The following is a 16,384-nucleotide window of genomic DNA, read 5'->3' as shown; positions in this document are numbered from 1 at the left end:
AGTTTGGTAACTGTAGACAGTGGAAAACTAGCTTTGTGCATAAACAAATTGTGGTAACAGATGGACAGATAAAATCATAATATAATACACTCCATCTAATAGTGGGCATGTATATAAAAAATACCAGCCCTTAACAGGACTTTTAAGGCCAAAAAAATATGTTTTGTATTGCACTGGTTTTAAAATTAGGGTAGTTAGGTTAGTTTTTTTAAAAACATATATTGCTAAACTGGCCCAATTAGATACACATGTCAACTGCAGAATTGTTTTTTTTAAATTTTGCTTTTTTGCTTTAATTTTATACAATATATATATATATATATATATATATATATATATATAATCATTCAGACAGAACAGAAAGTGCTATACCAGGGTTCTATAGGAGAATGCTTGATAATAGTAGGCAGAATTAATAGTTAATACAAAATAATATCATCCAGGTAAGAGACTTTTTAATTCGTACTCTATGAAGATTTGAACCCAGGTACGTGCATGAACAGCACACATTGCCTTGCCTGCACAGACCAGTCCATATTAGTCGCAATGGAATATGGACTGGTGTGTGCAGGCAAGGTGATGGGTGCCATTTACCTATGGACATGGATTTGAAACTCCTCAGAGTACAAATTAAAATTCTCTAACCTGTATGATAGTATTATATATATATATATATATATATATATATATATATATATATATATATATATATATTTATATATAAGTTCCTGGCTAAACCAGCTCAAATAGATGCACAAATTCATTTCAAGAATTTTTATTTTAACCCTGGGGGAAAAAAGTGCTAGGGTCGGCAACAAAAACAAGGACTACTGGCTAACAGGAAACACACACATCTTTTTTGGGGTCTAATATCAGACAAGTCTGAAGACATAAAGGACTTCACTAGGCAATCCCCTTTTGTTCTTTACAAATCAAGTACACCCAAAATGTAAGGATCACTCTCTTTCAAGCCTGTGTAGTATCCACTTACGAGAAGTAAAACAAGAAACAGAAGATTACACATTGTTCTTTGAGCAACAGTCAATAGCATTCTCCAACAGCAAGAGTAATGTATGGTCCATACACTTTGTGTGTACAGCAGAACCAGTTTTGAGAGACTACTCTTTCTACTACATGTAAAAGATAAAGGTCTCTCATGACAGGTCATTAATTATATAATCACAAAAATCTGTGATATGGAGAATATGGTTTTTCAAGGCAGGCAGTCTCATACCAGTGGTCAATTATGGGACGAGTACATATAAAGTAAATAAACAATTGCAAAATAAGCCTCCTAAAAAAGTACATGCAGATGGACTTGGAGATGTGACTGGACACAAAATAGGGTGGTTTACCGGAATCATCAATGTCACAGATTGACAAATGATGAATATGTTAGTGTTAGGACATGTATTTTTACACCTTTATTTTCACTAAGTGCAAAAAAGCATCATCATTTATGATGAGAATTCTTTGCAGTTAATTTGTCTATCTCTAATCATTTCATTAAATTTCTCTCAACTATATGCATCCAGTCCTAATGCAATTAGGTAAATTTCAAGCCAACATATGAGATCAGATAGGAGAGTGGCCAATCTAATTTCTCATATGTGAAAGTTAATCTCCAAGCTGCCATGTGCAGCCATGAGGTCAAAATGAGACAGTGAATTTCAGCCATAATAATATGACTCTTAACAAGTTACCACTGTGATTATTACCATCATGGTATAATTTTATATTTACTTCATATTCATTTAACCTGCTATACATGCAGTAAGTACTCAGTTTTCAACCTCCTTTCTGGATATCAAGCACATGAAAATCTGTCATCCCAAGGAGGTCTAATATCCAATGACTTCGTAGATTTGGCACTTCCTGGTCTTGAGCCTTTTGATCTCTTGGAAATCACAGAAACATTTGACTTTGCACTAGATGGCCTTGATCTTACAGATGACCTCATTGATGATATAGAAGTATTAGACTTGGCACTCGATGGCCTTGACCTTTTTCCACCAGATCCATAAACTGAACTTGTAGTGCTTGAGGTATTTCCAGGTCGATAAACCGTCTCTGTCTTGATTGGTAGAGCAGCACCAAGGGGAATGCCATAATGCATTGTCTCTTCAAATTCTTTCAGTTGTTCATCACGAGCCATGCCCTTTGATGCCTTAATGCCATGAAGCCGTTTCAGAAATTGCTGAAAAATAAATTATAATTCATGTATTCCTTTCTTCTGGTCATAAACAGTGATCATTATGTATTGGTAAGCCGCTTTTTCCAGATATTTGACAATCATAATTATCCTTTGGAAGGTAAATTATCCAGCAAATCAATAACCTTTTATAGACATTTTTTAATATATGAAACAGTTTCTCGACTTGTTGAAATCAGAAACCTAAACAATTACCACATTTTTCTCTTCAATTTATCACAATACAATCACTGTATATACTCACCTGTCAGATCCAACTGCAAATTGCATACACCCAGATCTGCCATAACATACTGTGTCAGCAGATTTGGGTCTATGCAGTTTGTTTAGAGTAATCAGTAGGATAAACAACACAGACCCTTGTCTATTGGTGCATTATGCAACTGCAGACCAGGATCTATGTTGTTTGCAGTTTCGTCTAACTTGTAAGTGAAAAATAATTATGGTACATCTAAAGTTTGGATTTGTCAAGTATACAGTGCTCAAAGAAACATTTTTTTCAGATGCTGGACAAGTGACTTTAAACAAATTACAAGCCATGACTCCAATTCCATGTACGTGAAAGGGCTCTATGTTTTGCTGCTTATTCCGACACAACACTGAAATTACTGTACTTTAAGTATGAAAAGAAACAAACATAATATAAAGTTGTCTTGTGTGTTTATTTGCCTCTAGAAATATTTCTCATATATCAATATTTTTCCTCCATGTTCTGATTTCAACCATAGTCTAATTGCTCCAGTTCTCAAAGAATCTGTCAGATCCAGGTCCAAGGCAAGTCTTTCTAAGAAAAGTCATTTGCCTCATCTTAAAATCCACTTGCCCAAGAAGAACACATTTTTTACTATTATTCTGACTCACCCACCTTGACCAGAAACATTCTATGGTCAATATCTGATACTTGTGATACTGGCCACTGAACCCTGGGTTTATTAAAATAGCATCATATTAATCTCAATACAGAAAAAACAAGGAAACAAATCAAAACCAAAACATGGTCAAATACAAAGTCACATTTTTTTCAACAAACACTACACTCTTTTACACTCCTTTACAGAAGTCATTCCTAACTGGTTATCACAAATTCTCAGTATCATAAACTGTATGATATCTTGGATTAAGTCAATAGGCGTAAGCTGTGGTAGCTCAGCTGCCTTACTGATGGACTCATAATACATGGCTTTATCATATTGAGGAAATGGAAGCCCCATGACCTTAGCAAATGTTAAAATTGTAGCATACTGTTAATTTAACTGAAATAAAGTGAAAGCATAGTTTTGAACAGCAGATGATTTCAACGTTTACTTGCAGCTCAATTTGGCTTAGTAGCTAAATTAACTTACACAAAAGAACCATCATCAGTAGGTCAAATCATACAGCAGTGTGTACTGCAATGTAAGTCTGTTAGTTCAAACAAAATCAAACTTAAAGCTGCAATTAACCTCTACAGCACACTGCCATCACTTGCTCCATAACACAATAATACATTAATGGTTAATGCTAAATTACTTTCTGGCAAACAGACTGCAGGAGTGATAAATTCTTAAACATACATGTACTAATCACTGTAAATCCCAAGGCATATCTTCTCATTACACTTGCGGGATCAAGAAGATTTCACAAATTATTCAACAGTTGTAACTTTAACTTTTTAATCCTCCATTAAACCATGATGTTCCAAAGCTGATAACAATCCATTTATGGAAATATAAGTTCTGGGCTCTTCATACAGCTCAAAAAAATGTGATCCTGACCTTTGACCAGTCATCCAAAAGAATGCCCCAGTGCAATAAAGTCTCACCCCAGTCACATGATAAAAGCATTTTTATATAATCCAAAAAACAATAACAGACCAACCATGGTCACCTTGACCTTTGACATATCGATTGACCCATCAACAGCAATATTTTATATCTCAAGGTAAACATCTTTTATATGTCTGATGAAACAGTTTTCCATCATGATGAGTTGCAAAAACAAAAGTTTCAAGATGGCTGCTGTGGTCATTATACAGATGTCAGACAAGCACCATTTTCATTTAGTACCAGTCATACTATATTAAGTCTTTTATTGAAACCTTCATGTTGATATGACAATTCATTTATGAGGAGTAGCTGTAACAGGATTTTTAAGATGGCCACAGTGGCAGCCAAATTGGGAGTGGAACCATTTAATTTTGGACCAACTTGACATCATAAGGAATCTTTGGTAAAAATCTCATGTTAGTACAGTGTATGTCTTTTCGTTAAGGCGGAGTATCCAAAAAAATAATTTCAAGATGGCTGCTGTAGTGGCCATCAGATGTAAGCTGGGCACTATTTTTCATTAACGACCAATTAAGCATCATAAAAAGTCTTTTAGTAAAATCTCCAACTTGTTATGACCATCCTTTCAAGTGGATATAGCAATAACAGGTTTTACAAGATGGCTGTTGTTGCTGTCATACTGTATGTCTGAGCATCACAATTTTCATTTAGGACCAACCAGACCTTGGGATGAATGTGTAAAGCTTCATGGCAAACCGCCAAGCAGTCTAGGGGAAGCAATAGCAAACTTGTGATATTTACGGACTGATGGTGGCATAGAGACAACTGGCTATCCCATGATCTCTTCTGGTCTATGACCAGTAGTGCGAAAAACTGTAATCAAAACACTGTTTCTGCTATGTCTTACATTTTACAACAATTATAATGAGACCAAATACATATGCATGCCAATTTTAATAACAGCAATAAACGCATTTGTAATACCCACATATGCCTCAATATGTTCACTCCTCCTTTTGGTCAAAACCTGCAAATCAATATCCATACTAAGGGCATGTCTTAAGCCCTTCATGTATGTATGTGTTACCAATACTCGCCAAGAAAAGATTATAAAATCAAAAATAAAAGCAAAATTCATTCCAGATTGTATACAAGTCTTTTACTGATCACTGAATGTGTCTTCTTCTTTGTACAACTTGCAAATCACTTTAGTCAGGTCTTTATTTGGCCAGACCATTTCTCGTATTCTGGAACCCAAATGTGGCCCACGCTTTAGATCATTTCTTCTATCCACGAAAGTCAAAAACTTCACTTACACTTTTGCTTAACATTTTGAAAGAGGGTTGCTTATATTATGGCTAAATTATATTTCAAAAATGGAAAAATGAATGAATCAATCAATATATTCTTTGTATTGTCATTAATTTAGTAATGTCTATCATTTCTATAACTGTGTTATTAAATTTATATATTTTAAGGTTATTAAAACTCAACAGTAATAATAATTTAATAAATTTATTAGTACTGTAAGGAAATTCGATTTACCAGGACGGAACCAGCTTTAATCACACAAAATGTACCAAAATAATATTTGTAAGCACAGTGTTTTATTACATCAAAAATGGTATTCAAATTGGAAAGCACACTGCAGTGTCCTGAAGGATAAGGTGCTGTGCTGATTAAACATTCTTAAATTGCATGCAATGTAAACTTCTCTGAACAGCAATGGATTCTATCAACCTACATTCTTTAGGTGGCACCCTGCTATCTGTGGGGTGCCGCAGGAGCTCTGGCAAACAGTGTCAGATTTGAGATTGAAAAGGGTTAAGACTGGAATCTTACCATCAGACCAGTCTGGGTCAGCTGCCATGGTAGTTTCCTTGGGCAAGGCACTTGACTCCAGTTGCCATGGCACTAAATAACCTACTTGTGTTGCCATGTCATTCAAAAACAAAAAAACAATCCTGGCATTCATAAATTCCTGGGCTTACTTGGGTGCAGCCTTGTCTTCAAGGATCTGAATGCATTACAATTTACATGTACATTTTGTTTATCAACTCAGCTTTTCTACATTGCACTGCGGGTGATAAAATAGGGGTTTATGATGCCTCCTCTCTTAAAAAGAAGTTGGCAGTTTAGTTGCCTTTAAAAGATGCATGTAACTGATATGCTTAAGCCGTCAAGCACACAATACCTGGCAGTAACCAGTGGTCTGAGGACAAAACTGTTTTGCAGAAAAACGTACAGTATAACAAAGATTTGATTTTCTTCTGATATTTTCTACAGGCACAAATCTGTCAAACTTGAGATCCTTCATTTTACATGCATCCATGAGTGGGAGAACCGATTTTCCTTTGAGACAAAGTTTTGTTCAATCATTACAATATTTACTGATAATAATCCATGTTTGATGATAAGCATACGTCTGCCCCATTTCTACAAAAAAGGGGCAAATATTTACTCATGATATCTTTGAGAATAAGCCATTCCCCTACTTTTTTAACCAATTTATTGGGCTGGTCCTCTAGATAAAACGCATGTAAAACACACTTGCATTAAAGATACCATACGTACTTCAACAAATAAAGGTGATATAAGGGCTGAAGTGGTAATGAAGTTTTTATTTGAAAAACATGAAAGTGACAATTTTTTTATTTAAAAAAAATCCCCCTGACCTAAGATAAAATTGTACGGTCTGCTCCATATTTGTACTGCCTAGAAAACTAAAAAGAAAAGAACACTGAGCTTAGTCTGGTAATAACCTACATGTAGATTAACTGACTCAAATAATAACTAGAAATGTGCTCAAAGAACAACAATATAGATCAAATTATGCACTGATGCACCAATGACCCCATCTATAATGTGATGCTTTTTTTCAAGCATTCAAGATTTTAACTTAACATTGTCAGCATTGCTAAAACAATACTACTAGCGCACTTTAAGTTAAAAATAATGACACGATTGATGAAGAATGATATGTAAAAATCAATCCAGTAAGCAAATTACCTATCCAAGTTTTGTTAACTGACTGTTCATAGTAAAAGCAAACAATCAAGTACATGCAAGTTTTTAGGGTCAATCCGAACCTCATTAAAATTGAGCAGTGTATATTAAGTGGATATGTTGGTAAATCTCCACTGATAAAGTACTTAAAAATTAACACGGTCACAGCAAAGAAACAGCACTTTTATCTTCTCCCAAGTTTCCATGGATCTTAAATCCGCATAACATCCATAGACCATCATCAATACAACAGATGGCAGTGATGACAGTTTTAATCAGAAGAAGGCAATAAGTTTAACAGCAAATAGTTAAACCAGTTCTTGTGGCTGAGATATGACAAAAAAATTGAATATGTCGGTATTGTTTTATGTCAAAAACATAAACAGCAGTACAGTTTTGTAATAGTAATCTTGGTGTTTGAAATATTTAAAATTCAAAAACTTGTCAACTAATGTGGGATGTAATGAACATATACAATTCTCAAAAACTTAAAACACGCTACAAACCAACGCTCTATTTCTGACAACATGTCAATTTGGCAGATGACAATGCCATCTTTTTCTGTTTCATTACAAAGAGCAGCAGAGAGGGTGAACAGACCATAGAATTCCGACAAAAACAAATAAAACAAACAAATAAATCATCTCGTAGAAAGGTCAAGATTTTACAAATGAACTTTCCTTGAGATGTTTATTTTTGCAATGGACGATTGTACTAATAAAACCTCAGTTCGAAATAGTAGCTGAAAAAATAAAGTACTCTACGTGTTTATTTATTTCTTGTTTATTTTTTTGACGACCAACGTTGGTAGGTACCCTCTCTGCTGCTCCCCCTGTTACCCAAATATTTTATCAATACCCACACGATATCTTGTTCTTGGATCATGTAAATTTATTGTTATAAATCCATGCGGGGTAGCTTGCGCTCGTGAGAAGAAATTTTTGAATTTAATTATATCCATGTCACCACCACACCAAGTTTGATGAATATTTCGCAACGTGTGTGTGTCTACGCCATTAAACACAACTAAAATGTTGCAGTTGTCTCTGATCACCTTCGGAATTTGTGTATATCGTTGAGTAACATAGATCACGTCTGTATTTTTATGTCTCCCTCGGGAAAATATTCTGGCTGGATTTGATTGTTTATCTAGCATCACATCGTCGTATACAACTAAATTATTAATAAATCCGTCTATGGAATCTACGGATGGTGCTTCATCAATATCGGTTATAAACTCTATAACATCAGTATCTTCATCCAGTAATCGTGCGTTTTCATTGAAATCTTTAAGTACATCATAACATCGTTGATCATCAACGGATGGTGCTACTAAATACAACTTATCCCATTTCAACCATCTCATTATCAGATTAAGTAATAATTGCGTCTTACCCGATCCAGATGGTCCTATGATAATCATTCTGATGGAGTTTGGTAGCGCAGGATGATGCTTAACTGGCTCTCGCTGCCGAGTTGCTGAGAAATCAATTATATCCATATATATTATAACATGAATTTATATTGTTTACGCTGTAGAGTTAAAACTCCAACTATTGATTTAGCTACAGTTACAACAAAAAATAAAAAAATAGCGTACGGTGGAAAATGTTCTATATGCGGTAGAAAGAAATTTTCGTTTTTACCTAATAAGCGGGGGGGGTGATATTGCTAATTTGATGTCAAAGTTTCCAGGTGCTCCATGGGCTAAATACAGCGGAGAAAAACATCTACCAGGATATAATTATTGCGGTCCTGGTACTCAACTCGATATCAGGCTCGATAATCAGGATCAACCAAAACCAGGCGAGGAACCAATAAATGCTATTGATCGAGCTTGTCATGCTCATGATGTAGCTTATAAAAGTAAAAATCTACAAGATAGGCATATTGCAGATGTAAAATTAATTCATTCATTAAATTCTATAAAAAATAAAAATATTAGAGAATCATTAGCTAATTGGTTAGTAAGATCCTCGATGAAAGGTAAATTAGCGATTGGGGCTGGTAATTAATAATGGAATCAATTTATTATTCGCCGAGAGGATACTGGAGAGGCAAAGCAGCAATTGGTAAACTTGCTGATGCAGCATCGGTTAAACATTCTACTGCTAAAACGTGGTTATCTAAACAAGCAATATGGCAAATTTATCTACCACGTCCTAAACAAATTCAGTTCTCGTATTTCGATGTCAGTGTTCCTAATGAAGTTCATCAAGCTGATATTCTGTTTTTACCGCATGATACTGTACATGGAAAAACGTACAAGTACGCGCTAACCGTAGTTGATGTTGCAAGTAGATATAAAGAAGCAGAGCCGCTATCAGCGAAAACATCATCTGAAGTAGCCGATGCGTTTGAACGAATTTATCAACGAGGACTCGGACCACGAGGTGGTCTACGATGGCCACAGCTACTACAGGTTGATCCTGGTAAAGAATTTCTTGGTCCAGTATCATCGTTGATGAAACAACATAATACCAAAATACGACGAGGTCATACTGCAATTCACCGTGATCAAGCAATTGTTGAGCGATTTAATCGAACACTTGCTGAACGGTTATTTGGATATCAATACGCGAGGGAATTTATTCAGGATAAAAGATCTCGTGAATGGGTTGCAAGATTACCAATCGTGATAGCTGCATTAAATAATGAGATTACACGAACAACCAACATGAAACCCATTAGCGCGGTCACAAAAAAAAATATACCAACACAACGGAAAGATGCTGGAAAACAAAAAATATTAGGTGATGTCACAGTCAGATATTTATATGAGCCTGGTGAACTTGAAGGTGGTAGCGCGAGAGCAACTGATCCTATTTGGAGTGTTACCACACACAAAATATCTACCGTGACAAGATCCACTGGAAGAAATGTAGGCGTTTCCAGACCTGCAATCTACAGATTAGATTCTGCTGCTCCTCAACGTGGATTTACACGTGAACAACTACAAATAATTCCCGCGGATACACAACTACCGCCGCGATCACTTCGGTGATTTCGATCACTTAACTAGCACCCAAGGCGCTAGCGCCTCTACGTCGATTACACTCAAGACAGGTTAACATGGTATTTTCTCGTGTATGACCGCGACTATTATCTTTTCTATCTACGGTAAATTGTCTTGAATCATTACTCGAATACCGCCATAACATTATACAATTACAACTGGTGAAGTGATTGTTCTGCTGCTGTTTTAACTCAATAATAAATTCAACATCAAGATCAAAGTCGCGTTTATTTTTTTTGTCAGATTGTTTGTATCCGATTAATTTTTTTTCTTATTATATCATCATCGATGATGTTAAATTTATCAACGATTTCAGGAATTATAATTCTACGTAATTGAGATATATTTCTGACCCTCGATACCGCTAAATAAACTAAATTTGACCACTCGATGCGATCGTCTATAATCCAGACTCGTGTATCAGAAATAGTTAATCCCTGTGACGAGTGGATCGTCATAGCGTATCCCAACACCCATGGAGATTTGTCAGCGCGTAATGCATCTTCGACCACACTGATATCAACGGCGACAATATCATTTAATACGAGATTCTGTTTCCTTGACTCTGTCAAGGGTCCTGGAATATCAACATTAATATTCTGTTTTCGTGTATCTGATGGTCTATAACACAACGGTACGGGTAGTTCTGAATATTGTTCTTTATGTAGCTGAAATAACTGCTGCTGTAAAGCGTCTCTGATTATTTTTCTACTTGCTACGATCAAATCGGTGGGTCTCCATGAGTTCAAAAAATCACTCATTGATGTCTCTGAGATCACTCCACGTAATATTTCACACTGAATTTTGTTTGATTGTAATCTGATTAATTTTTTAAACTCCTTCAAATTTGCATCAAGAGCTCTATGATCATCATCTATTTCTTCGTAATAATCAACGAAATTTTTTAACCAATCATGTGGAGATGGTCCAACAAAGGGCGGAGGTTGACCATGATCGCCACACATTATTATGGCGGTATTTTTCGTCAACAACCAATCAAGAAACATTTTTAATGTATCCAATGACACCGTGCATATCTCGTCCCAAATAATTATTTTAGGGATATATTTTTCTCCCATCCGTTCAGGAGTCCATGTATCCCCGCGCCATCGGAAGAAACTATGATACGTACACGATTGTACTTGCCGCTGTTTCATCTCACGTGCAAGTCTATGTGTGGGTGTCAGTACGATTATATCTGAATTTCTAAAAACATTAATCGTTCGAGTTGTTTTGCCGCATCCACCAGGTCCATTGAGATATACTGTCTTATATCTGGTTATTGGATCACTCAACGATGGTGCCTTCGACATTTCTGATATTTTATTACCCTCACGATAAACATCTCTCACTGGAACATCTGCTGATTCTACATAATTGTGTAATAGTTCCTTTTTTATTCTCCACGAACCCCATCGTTCATCATTACTTGTAAATTTCATAACAGGTTCTAAATATTTACTTGAAATATAAAACGAATCTGTTGCGACTCTGACTGCGGCCTCAGGAAATCTATTAATCATCGATAATAAATTTATAGAAACATAAGCCAACATGGAAGATCTTAGATGAGTATATTGCGGGGATACGTCATTTATGTAACTAACGATCGTACCTAATTTTGTTCCGTCGGATAAATAAACACTCTCTCGATTTACAAATGTATTTTTCGCCGTTGTATCAGCGATTATAAAATCGTACTCGGCATCATCTAAAATTAATCGTGCGTGATGTCTTTTATAATCATATGCACCACCTTGAGTAAATTTACCTATAATTTTTCTACCGAGATCTTTTGCGGTTTTGAGTTTATTAGGAATATCATCCTTAAACTCGCTAATAACTTCAGAATCTGACATGGGCAACCAAACTTTGGTCTGTGCATGATATGATATAATTGCCTCACTGACCACCAACGATGTCAGTATCGCACAATCTAGCATATATCGCAACAGAACTATAGGTGTCCAACGTTTTTCACAAAAATGTCTGCCAAACCAAACATAACAAATCTTGTGAAGATTTTCGTTAAACTCGAACGACTCAATACAGGCGAATCCAGTCATATCAAAATCAGGTAATGGTCCATTAATTGCCACTCGCGTCATCTCGTTTGTAGGGTGACCAAATCTTTCAAAGTACGTAGAACAATCTCCGTATCCCAGAAAACTTCCTGGATAACATGCAACCATATCAACCGAAATAACATCATTGTAATTATATTTGGTATTCCATAATCCGCCATGTCCATATTCGACGCAACTTGCACGTACGTCCTCGAGTAAATCAAATCGTGTTGGTTTCCATGAATTTCGTTCTCTGGCGAAATGAGCCGCAACAGATGGAACGGTAAAACAATTAGTTAGTAATTTGTCAGTATTTTCCGCGTGCTTGCACTGTAAAAACGTCGCAAGATTTTTCATCTCGTCATGGAGGGATTCTGTGCGATATATTTCACCGTTCGGTTTGACAAACTGATCAAATTCACCCTCCTCATTACTTTTAATAACCATACCGATACAGGATCGGTTTTACTTATTTCGTTAATAAAATCAAACATGCCTCCATCAGAATTATCTGTGGGATAAAATCTAACAGTTCGATCACGTGGAAATATTGTTACCGCGTTAGTCCATGCGTGCGCGTTATGATCGATAATATTTATTGGAGCTCCCTTTGATTTATATTTCGACTGGTACAGTACTTCTCCCGTTATTGTTGCTACGGTTATTGGAAATTTTAATATTTTTCCTAACTCAGCAACATCTTTTATTGTAGCACCAGTATCCTTAACTGAATCAGCCCACGAGTTTATTTTTTCACGCCTTAAATCAGTTAATCCATTTCCACGCATCGCGTTTGTAAAGTGTTCTATTACTCGTTCAGCTACACAATTTAACCTTGAAAATTTCATCGGCGCTAATTTATCAACGTTGGGTTTTTTATTTATCTCATAAATTCCATAAATAACTGCTGTTACAGGATACGCTCGCTCATAATACGGTTTATCAATACCAGTCAATAGACCCGGTCTGGAATTTTTACTTAATATGATAGTTTTATTATTACCAAGGACAGGATCATATTTGTCACGGATAATCCAACTATCTGTTTCTGTTAATACAATAAATTTTACTCTGAAGAAATATTTTTGATTGCCCTCGTATTCAGCGATGTAGTTAATGATAGTTACCGCTCGCTTGTCGTTCATTGTGGCGTCCGTGACAGTGTTGCGTATAATCTTGAACGTTGACCATGTATGAGATGCACCATCCGTGTAAAATTCTTTCTTAGCGTCATGAATTTTCGAGATCAAACTTTTATTTTTCGGATCAACCAGATCTCGTACTGGCAAGTCAGAAGATAATCTGTCAAGGTTGAATTTATACTTAACAGGCCTAGTTTGGGATAATCTCTCAAACTCGTTCATATAATTAAAACAAATATTTAAATAAAGAAAATTATATATACAATGTCCCAATGTAGATGGTTGATGATCGGCTCAGTAAATCGATGCAACAAATCCTGTAGAAAGGAATTTTGTTGGATGCACTCACAAAACATACGACGAGGAAGTCTAGGACCAATACCATGTCTACGGTGTGGTATTGGAGTGCGAGGAAAGACAGAATTATGTGGAAAGTGTGGCGGGAAACGGTTCAGAGAGCTCAGAAGATATTATGACAAAAAAAATAATAGCGGTGAAAACGCTATAAAATCCGTGAAGGATTATATATCAAGATTTCAGACAAACAATGATTTAAACATATAATATTATTATAATGGAGCAAAATATATTTGTCCCACATCCTGTCATAACAAACTATGAATCAAATATTAATGGTATCATCAGACACCGCAAGTTGAAGAAACAAGTTGGTTATATTACTAATGCTGGTTATCTAATGTTCACATGCGGGGGGGGGAAAAGAAACATTATCTGTGTCATAGATTTACATACGAGTGTCACAAGGGTTTGATCAATGATGGTCTTGTTATTGATCATATTGACGGGGACACTCAAAACAATAATTTATCCAATTTACAAGCTATCTCTCACAGCGAGAATAATACACGCGGTAATACAGGAAGATGTAAGACAATCGGAAAGAGGGCGGTAATTTCCTCAAACATAGAAACTGGCAAAGAAATTATGTTTCGTTCAATATCTTCTGCTGCGAAATATTTTGATATTCACCCGCAATCAGTACAAAAAGTCGCAGAAAATATATATAAAACAGCTTTATCGAAAAAATATAAGCAGAAAATTACATTTCAGTATCAATAACTATCATCACCACATTATTAACTATCATCACCACATTATTAACTATCATCACCACATTGAATTAATTTTTTTAATTTATGTCACAGAGGTCCTCCATACACTACTGAATTTTTGATTTAAGGGGAGATTACTTTGTAATATATAGTTTTCTTCGTAGATGGTTGGTTTTTTATGATCGTAATTAGTCAGTTTAACTAATTACATCGTAACTAATTACATCGTAACTAATTACTCGTAGAAGTATTATTTATGTTTTTTAAATATTTTCCCATCATACAAAAGATAATATTATTGATCCGTAGGAAGCTGTGTGTGAAACAGAAACCGTTACTCATTGTAATTGACCTGCAGTTGTGTGTTCACTGAACTTACAATTCTGGAAAGTTCCTTGACTGGTGCATTAATGCCACTGTTATTATTGATTTTCGGTCTGCTACAAATACAGAAACTATTATTCAGAAACTGTTATAAATACAGAAACTGTTATAAATACAGAAACTGTTATTATTCAGAAACTGTTATTATCCAGAAACCGCTACAAATACAGAAACTGTTAAATACAGAAACCGTTATAAATGCAGAAACTGTTATAAATACAGAAACCGTTATAAATGCAGAAACTGTTATAAATACAGAAACCGCTACAAATACAGAAACTATTATTCAGAAACTGTTATAAATGCAGAAACTGTTATAAATACAGAAACCGCTACAAATACAGAAACTGTTAAATACAGAAACTGTTATGATTCAGAAACCGCTGTTTACTGTAAATATTGGTTCCTTAGCTATATATTAACTTCCGAAACATATGTTCGTAACAATGTTTGATAGCTCGATCAGTATGGTATTGGACTGTGGCGCTCGCGGTCCAGGATCGAATCCCCATGGCTGACAATTTGTCGGTGGTGCGCATAATTGCGATTTTTATAATAGTGGGGGGAACCGCAAGAACCCCTCCGCTCAGCAAATTCACAACCACAATACTGACTGGTTGTTGATACATATTTTCGTATCACCCACTGAATTAATTATTGTGGGTGTGATTTTGCTGAGCGTATATGTTTGTACTGTCCTTAGTTAGTACCGTTTCATTCATAATCTGAGCTCGCTAATACACTCGATAGGGGCTCTTCATTCATTGTATATAACCATTTCATTGTATATCATTCATTTCATTGTATATATGTTATATGTATATCCTCTAAACTTGGTAGATTGCGGTGGCAAGCTACGAGTTTAATGAGGACTGTGCTGTCCTTGTGCTGTCCTTAGTTAGTGCCGTTTCATTCATAATCTGAGCTCGCTAATACACTCGATAGGGGCTCTTCATTCATTGTATATATGTTATATGTATATCCTCTAAGCTTGGTAGATTGCGGTGGCAAGCTACGAGTTTAATGAGGACTGTGCTGTCCTTAGTTAGTTATATGTTATGTGTATATCCTCTAAACTTGGTAGATTGCGGTGGCAAGCTACGAGTTTATGAGGGTTGTGCCGTCCTCCCTCTTGGGCCTCTAGACCGTTGTTTGGCGGGTTAGGGGCTCTCGTAGAGGGAATATTTGCCTAATGAACTTGGTAGATTGCGGTGGCAAGCTACGAGTTCTTGGCTGTGCTGTCCCTGAAACATCCCGACGAACTCGCTAATACACTCGATAGGTGTTCTAGGGATATTTTTTTTATTTTAAAGATTTATATATTATATAATGAACCATGAAAATATCAATGATGTAATTGTCGCTATTAAAAAATTAAAAAAAGATGGAATTAATATATCTGATGAACTTAATCCTGAAAAAATAGTTTCTGACTTTGAGATTTTACAAGAACGTAAAACCATGGGGACACACACACTATCATCTGAATACAGGCTCATGAAACGGATTCAATCGGCAATGTTTCAGTCGCTAGCTACCGTAGAAGATGATCATGTGAAGGAGTTCGTTCCTCTTTCTTCCGCCGTAGAAAGAATTAAGTCGTTATTATCCCACGAGTATGAGGCAAAGAAAACGATTAGTACTCGCATAAGACAATTAAGAAAAATAATGTCAGAGAGTAACCTCGTTACTGGTGAAACGATCCAAGGTAACTTCGTT

General features: G+C 35.7%; 1 protein-coding gene across 1 annotated transcript in view; it reads right to left on the bottom strand.

Moving 5' to 3' along the window:
* Positions 1 to 311: 311 nt before the first annotated feature.
* Positions 312 to 16,384, bottom strand: part of LOC149796869 (uncharacterized) — a 33,426-nt gene continuing 17,353 nt past the window's right edge. Inside the window, exon 2 of the mRNA XM_089961515.1 lies at positions 312 to 2,197. Coding sequence (XP_089817641.1) covers positions 1,808 to 2,197 — 390 coding nt within the window. The 3' untranslated portion in view covers positions 312 to 1,807. The remainder of the gene's footprint in view (positions 2,198 to 16,384) is intronic.

Source organism: Sinohyriopsis cumingii, chromosome 6 (assembly GCF_028554795.1).
Source record: "Sinohyriopsis cumingii isolate HCF-2022 chromosome 6, ASM2855479v2, whole genome shotgun sequence".
Classification (NCBI taxonomy): Eukaryota; Metazoa; Mollusca; class Bivalvia; order Unionida; family Unionidae; genus Sinohyriopsis; species Sinohyriopsis cumingii.
This window is presented reverse-complemented; position numbering and strand designations above follow the sequence as displayed.